The 8004-nt window shown below is 38.2% G+C and overlaps 1 protein-coding gene across 1 annotated transcript in view; it reads right to left on the bottom strand.

Moving 5' to 3' along the window:
• Positions 1 to 3396, bottom strand: part of LOC106758392 — a 5180-nt gene extending 1784 nt beyond the window's left edge. Inside the window, exon 1 of the mRNA XM_014641320.1 lies at positions 2543 to 3396. Coding sequence (XP_014496806.1) covers positions 2543 to 3396 — 854 coding nt within the window. The remainder of the gene's footprint in view (positions 1 to 2542) is intronic.
• Positions 3397 to 8004: the final 4608 nt, after the last annotated feature.

Here is an 8004-nt window from a genome sequence, read left to right as displayed (position 1 = left end):
CAAATTGATCTTTTATTGTCCCAAAACATGTTCCCTTGAGTTCTTGCTTGTTTTCCTCCACTAGAATTGCTTCCTATTCATTTATTTCACACACTCAAACATNGATATTAGAGGTAAAAACAAACATATACTAAATAAAACACAAGAAAACTAGAAAACACACTAAACGTGAGGATAAAACAAGGTAAAACCTATGAAGGATTTGATTTGTTCACAAAATATACACACACAAACACGTTAAATCAACCGTTATCACATGTCTTATAAAATTGAACATAATACAATCCAAATTACAAAACATCTCTTCATGTAAGACTATTTATATATTACATCATCTTAAGAAATCTATACTAATATCACTCATTTTTTATTCTAAGCAATCCAGTGTAAGAAGTCCTAAGGGCTATGCTCTTGTAACGCCGTCGTGACCCCTTCCTTACATGCGTCTTCATTGGAGTTGGATTGGTGGACATCCCTCCCAGGGAGATGGAAGCTTCTGCACGTGACACACTGTGTCCAACAACACTGTGTCCACCACCACCACTGTGTCCACCACCCTCTGGTCTTCTTCGCATAGCTTTCTCTTCGACCACCTCTTTCTCCAAGACAACAACCCTCCTTCAAAGTTCTGTAACTAGATTTTGTTGGTCTTCTATAGAACAACAACTAAATGGAGTAAGAACCTTTTTACCTTGGTGCTCGAAGAACCATGGTTATCGGAACTTGCCATTTCGCACAATAAACTGAAGAAAGACGCCGACGTTGCTCAAGACGAACACATGCAACAAACACCGATAACGAGAGCGACACCCAGACCGACAATGACAACGAGAGGGTGAGCAAGACTGACAGTGAGAGGGAGAGCGAGAGGGAGAACGAAACTTAGAGTTCTGAAACAGGAGAGAGAATATTCATTTTAAATGGAACAGGACAATGACATTTTTGAAAGCACATATTTCTAAAACTTCCCTTAAACCTGACATCAAATTTTTATTCAAAAAAAAAATTAAAAACATCGAATCACATTGTAACACATGGTGGTATTAAAATAGCATAAAAGTTTTGGTATTAAAATATGATGACCCTAAAATCTAACTCTAAGTTATGGATGTACAAATTTACTTTTGCACAAAATCCAATTTATAGAATCATTCTTTATTTTAGATTATTTATTAATGACATAATTATTTGATATTGCATGTGCTATGATCATATAGTGTATTTTTATATTACATGGAAGGAGATGCACAATAATAAATAATAAAAGTTTCACAGGAGTAATAGAAAATTCTTAAAATTTGATTTCACGATTAATTTTTTACTTATCAATAAATTTTGAATGTAAAAAATGTTTCTTTCTATTTATTTACTTTACTAAAGTAGTGACACTTTTTTTTAATTTACAAGTATGATTATTTATGTAGTTATAAAACATATAAATGTGAAAAGTTGGGTGTTACGTTATAAGACAACAAGTCTAAATCTTCCTTTAAAGACATTAAAAAGAAAATTGAGAAATGAACATGAAATTTGCAAATTAACGTGGTGTTAATTTTTTTATTTGTGTTTTTACTTTTTTAAATGTAATATGTAATGTATTTGATTACTTCCATTTAGTAAGATGTTTGAAAAATGATTATAATATGTTATACGCATTTAAGTGATGTATATTCTAATTTTTTTATTGAATAATTTAAAATGGTTGATTCTAATATGAACATTAAATCAAAAATAGTAATTTTCAACATTAAAACTTTGTCATGAAAATATAATCACCTTTGTTTTTCAATCATTTAATTTTCTTACGTATCCTATAATTTTTATGTTTTTTCTTTATAATAATGACGTAAAATTTTACTCAATTATTTTCACTTTATATTTGAATTTTAATACTACCAAACTCTGCTAATTACTATTATGTCTCATCCTATTTTATTTTATTTTAATTATTTAACTTGTTTTTTCAATTAATTTAATTTTATTATGTTATTTAATTTCATTTTCGTATAATGTGAAATATATAAAAAATTACATGATATAAAAAATTGTTATATAAAGATCATATTTGACTTATAATATTATGTTCAAAATATTTTCTTACACTTAATTTAATTTTTTATAATGTAATGCATAAATATGAACTCTCGTTTTCTACATATAATAAAATATAATTAAAAATGTATATAACTTATCCATAGATACCATATTTTTTATTAACACTTGCTGTATAGTTAAAATTATGTCTGTTTTATAAAATTACATATGAAATAAAATATGTGAACAAATTATATATAAAGAGATAGATAGATATTGATTCCTTATTATCTTCAACTTTTGCCTACACATTGTAAATAACAATTATTGAGAGAATAAAATAAGTATACACAACATTTTACCACATGTACTTCACCCTATCCCATCACCATATTGATATTCACGCTCAATGTAGGAATGGTTTGAGATTTGTTTAATTTCTACATATTTCAGCGAAGGAATGAATGTTTTCAAATAGTCTGTATCGACCTTCAATTGCTTAAGGTACCTCAGACGCAGTATTTTCACGGTCCGAAACAGTGGAATTAGACTTTCTAGTTTTCCTCCAGTTATATTTACCTCATATGCCATGTGTTTCTCACTTGAAAAACATTCTTCAAGACTCTTTCCAGGAAAACATTCAAGATGCAACTTTATTAAATCTATTGGCAATCTGATAGGAATTTTAGCATACCTTGGATCAGACACACTCCAAGATATTTTCAGATGCTTCAGTGTTATAAAATTTTCCAAACTTTCAAACTCTTCATCCCTGATCACGGCCTCACTTCCTATACGTATGCTGAGTCGCTTTAGTTCTGTCAAATTCTCAGCAAGATCCCATATTCTGCAAGGAGTCTTTTCATAAGTGCTTATTAAAAATCCCTTGAGGACTTGCAGACTAGTGAGCTTCTCAATCCCATTTGGCATGCCCTCCACTAACCAACACTCAGACATAATCAGATGTGTCAGACTTTTCAGTGATGAAATATCATCGGGTAGTCTTTCCAGATTATGACATGCTTTCAGATCAAGAATTACTAGACTCTCAAGTCCAGTAATGGAAGATGGAAGCTCGAATATGTTTGATGTCCCACGAAGACTCAGATATTTCAACTCCTTCAGAGTTCTCAACTCTCTCAAGAATTCTTGACTCCCAACTTCAATGTGATGCAAAGGTGAATCTTGCCAACGCCCTAGTTGAAGCACCTTTAAATCCTTCAATTCATCGGTGACCCATTGCGGTCCAAAATTCAGATAACATGCACCAATATTATAAATATTACGTAAAGTAACACTTTTTGTATCAACTCCACCTATTGTAACTTTTTTTCTATCGAGCAGTAACCGCGATTGTATCATATAACCTAATTCTCTTTCTAAAGATAACTTCAATTGACTATGGACGTGAGGAAGAACTTGAAATTTATTGACACGGGATCCTTTCTACTACCATAGCGTACAATCACCTTAAATTTCAAAAGATCATCAATCACATCCTCACCCAATTTCTCTGCTGTTTTCTCCACAGTATTTCTAACCATATCCTCTGCAATCCACATATTAATTGCAATTCTTTTCCTTATGACAGCATTCTCAGGAAAAATTAGGAGACAAAACAAGCAAGATTTTGATGGATAGCGTTGCAGGTTAAAATATTTCTCAGTCCAAATCTCATTCAGATGGGGCTGCACCAACTCTTCTGATGAGTGAGATATTTTGCCATCCCTGTGATCCTCCTCCTTATATGACTCATCAAAAACAAGCGTTGGGAGCAAATTGTGAGCAGAATCTCTGATTCTCTTGCAAATGCCCTCCATGTCTTGATGCAACTTCCTGCGGTCTAACCCGTGAAGATGGTCATACACCTCTGCTAATGTGTCAAGCAGTTTTTCTTCATTCTTCTTCACTTCTACAAACACATCCTTTATATTATTCAGAACCAACCGCAACTTCTCCAACTTCCCATCAAATGATTCATCTCTTCCTCTTTCATGGAATTTCCTCCTTGATGTCGTCAACTCCTTCATCAACACACCTATTGCTTTCATTTTGTTTGTTCGAATTGACATTTTACTGCAAACAAACCAATATATATAAACAACTTCACCCAATTTTTCCTACTTCAATTTTTTTTCTTTGTGTATCTATACTCTCACACCAATCTTTAGGTCTTGTTCACTTGAGTGGATTTGAAGAAGAATAATTGAATGAATTTGGGAGAGAGTAATTGAGTGAATTTGAGAGAATTTAAAGCTAATTTTTGTTGTTTTTATTTGAGTGAATTTAGAGGTAAATGAGAGTGGATTTGAAAGTAAAGTTTGTAAAAATTAGTGTAAGATTTAATTTATGTGACAGATTAAAAAAATTTACTTTCAAATTTACACTAGTTTACATTCAAATTTACCTTCAAATTCATTCCTAATTTATGTGATAGGAAGGAAGAAAAAAAAATAAAAAACAATAATTACAATAGCAAACACGTTCTTGGAAGTTATGCTAGACTCTTTAGAATGATGTCAACTGTTACGGTGTAAATTTACTGGGACCGAAGTACTAACCTCGATGACGCCGTCTTCTGTCTTTCTGCCCGCTTTTCCTGATTTCTGACCGTACGTCTTCACGCTGACTTCAGCCGTCCGGCGATCTTCTAGCTTTGGCGGGGGGGGGGGGGGTACCTGAAAAGGCACTCCGACGCTCAAGTTAGGCGTGTATAGAGAATTCTCTGTGGGAGAGAATTGAAAGGATGAGAGATATGCTGTATGAGTTGTGAGTGAAGTATATTCAGAGAGTGTACCTTGTTTGGAATCCTTTGGCCTTTATTTATAGGCTTTGGATTGATATAATATTAACGGTAATATAAACAGAATAAAATATAATCTTACTTGACATATCTCTGTTATAATATCTTTATAAGATATATCGGATGATATATTTTCGTGAATATTTTATACGCTGGCTTTTTATACTGGAATCTGGAATTGGGCCTTGGGCCCAATGGGAATGTGTGGGCTGCTTGTCCACTAAGACCGTTCGGTCTTTAGTTATTTTCCGATCGTTGGAAATATAGGATCGTTGGAATCTGGAATTGGGCCTCGGGCCCAATGGGACCGTTCGGTCTTTAGTTATTTTCCGATCGTTGGAAATATAGGATCGTACATCATCCCCCCCAAGTCCGAGGCGAAAGGAAGGCGTTGGATTTGGTTTGGCCGAAGGACTTAATTGTGGTCGTCGTTCGGCGTTTGAAGGATTAGTTTTGTAGAAACCGAGCGATTAGTCAACTTAGTTTATGAAACGACATGATGAGCTCGTCGTTTAATGTTGATAAGGAAATGTAAATTTCCCGCGCTGGGGGCAGCGCTAAAGTCGCGAAATGTGGACCGCTGGATGAAACACATCTGACGGCACAGAGGATGCNTCAAGTTTCGTAACCTCCACGCTTTTAACAATGTGAGGAAGTAAAACCGCTTTCATTTCTGTCTTTGACGCTTTGCTTTCCAGGGTTTTGTTCTTCTTCTTCGAGTTTCTTCTCTCGTTGCGCACCCATATCCAGGTAACAATGTCTTCNTCNTCTGCCCTTTTTGATTCTTCTGGTAATGTCGAGGAGGGTCGTGGCGACCCACGGGTTGCCCAACCGGTGGTCACCGGTTGCATCACTTCCTTACTTAGTGGGGATAGGGTTTTTGTTCACGGAGGAGTGGACGTTGACGGCCCTGAAGAGGGTTGTTCGCCGTCTCCGAGAGAGTATTTATGGGCTTCGCGGGAAGTTGGGGAGCAAGTAAGCTCTTTTAGGTCTCGAGATTCCTTACTGCGTTGGGTAGAAGATAACTGTATTTTAAGGAATACTGGGTATCGTCGTGCCCTTAGGTTAATGGCCTGTAGAGACGATGAGAGNGTNTTCCATGGGGAAGACATGATTGGAAAAGACTGCTTTTTTATGTACATGCCCTTTCTGTATGATATGTATGTGAGACTGCCCTTAACTAGTTTTCAAATGGATGTNCTCCGATGCTTGAACGTAGCCCCTTCTCAGTTACATCCGAACGGTTGGGGCTACATTCAAGCGTTCGGTATTTTGTGTCACTCCTTAGATATTGAACCGTCCGCAAAAATGTTTTTGTTTTTCTTCAAAACCCGCCCGAATGCCAAGAAGGGTTGGGTATCTCTGACGTCCATGTCTAAAAACGCTATCTTCAGTTTGTTCGCCGAGTCGTATAAAGACTTCAAAAACCANTTTTTTAAAGTATCTATTACCGAAAAAGGTCGTCCGTTTTTTTATAATGAAGATGGGAACTCTAGGTTTCCTTTATACTGGACTAGAAAACCTCGTACTTTGACCTCTTGGCCAGAAGAGGACATGTCTGATGTCGAGCGGAGAGATCTGGACAGGTTGAAAAAGTTACCTCGTCCGTTCTCCTCCAGGAAGCTGATTAGTTGCCTGAGGTACAACGATCTGAAGTCGAGGGTATTTGGTAGGTTTCTCTGTCAACTGTCCTTTACTTGTATTTTGTGAATTGTAACATTGTGTAAGTGATGTTACTTTGCAGAAGTTATGGCCAGAAGGACCGGACGTGACTGGTTCAGGGAATCTCAGGCGGCGGACCAGGGGGCCGGGCTCAGGGCCGGACGGTCTAGTGGAACATCCTCCACACCTGCCACCATAGTCCATATTGACGATGCTCCTCCTTCTCCTGTGCAGCCTTTAACTCGCAAGAGGAAGGCACCGCCCAGTAGCGGCGCATCGAAGGGCAAAAAGACGATGCCCGTTCAGGAGGAGTCGGTTCCCGAGCGGGAATTACCTTTGGGCATGTATGATCCGGGCTTCGATCTAAGGCACAAGATCGAATTCAACTTCGATGCTGCTGAGGAAAAGGTAATGGCTGCGATGTCTGAGCAGCAAATGTCCGAGTATCTTTTGTATCACCTTTTAAACTGCGGAGCGGCAGCGTACAAAATGGCCTATGCTTCCAACCGTGGGGATGTCCAAGGTGAATTGAGCCGGTTGAAGAAGGAGCTGGAGGACGCTCGCGCCGCTCATGCCGACTGTGCCAAGAACGCTGAAGAGTCGGCCAGGATGTTGGCCGAAAGTCATGCGATCCATGAGCAGCTGAGAGAACTGAGTATGCGGACTAGGACCGAGCGGGATAATCTGGCGAAGGAATTGGAATCGGCCAAGAAGGCCCTGACTGAAGCGGATGCCGTTCGGAAGGAGAGGGACGCGCTGAAGNCGGCCTNGCTAGAATGGAAAGACACTGAAGCGGAGATGTTCGCGGCCATTCGCCAGGAACACACAAAGGGCTTCAAGAAGGCGCTGAGGCAAATGGAGCGCTTGGCTAATGTGGCGCCTAGTGCCTTTGACTTTGATATATATAAAGATGTGTATCATGGTGAGATGGTGTCGATCAAGGACATTCCCGACGGTGTCTTTACTGAAGAGGGAGACCTGGCCGAGGTGGAGGAGGAAGTTGCCTTTGAAGAGCCAGCAGAGGAGGTTGCTGAAGAGGAGGAGACGGAGGCAACTAACGTAGATGCTTAGGATAGTGTATATACCTTTTGATTTTTCGTTACTTGATTGTAATCTTTTGAACTCTACTTGCCATGTTGACTTTATTCTCTTTTCAACTGCTCTGACTGTGATGTTTTTTGTTCGTATTATTCCCTATAAACTTTGTTTTTGCTATTATGAACATTGCTTGGATGGTTCTCTATATATTTCGAACTTCGCTGCTGATGTGGTCTTGCTTCCTGCACTTTAACTTTGAATCTTTGCCTGTGGCGTTTTTGACTGCCGAGGGAAAATCGTCCGGTTTCTGCCGAGGTTAAAATCCAGGAGGCGTGGCGTCCGGCTTTGTTTAGATTGAAAGTCTTGAGGGCATGGCGCCCGTCTTTTACCTAGATTGAAGAATCTAGGGGGCATGGCGCACCTCTTTTACCTAGATTGAAGAATCTAGGGGGCATGGCGCCCATCTT

The sequence above is a fragment of the Vigna radiata genome, chromosome 4, assembly GCF_000741045.1.
Source record: "Vigna radiata var. radiata cultivar VC1973A chromosome 4, Vradiata_ver6, whole genome shotgun sequence".
Lineage (NCBI taxonomy): Eukaryota > Viridiplantae > Streptophyta > Magnoliopsida > Fabales > Fabaceae > Vigna > Vigna radiata.
This window is presented reverse-complemented; position numbering and strand designations above follow the sequence as displayed.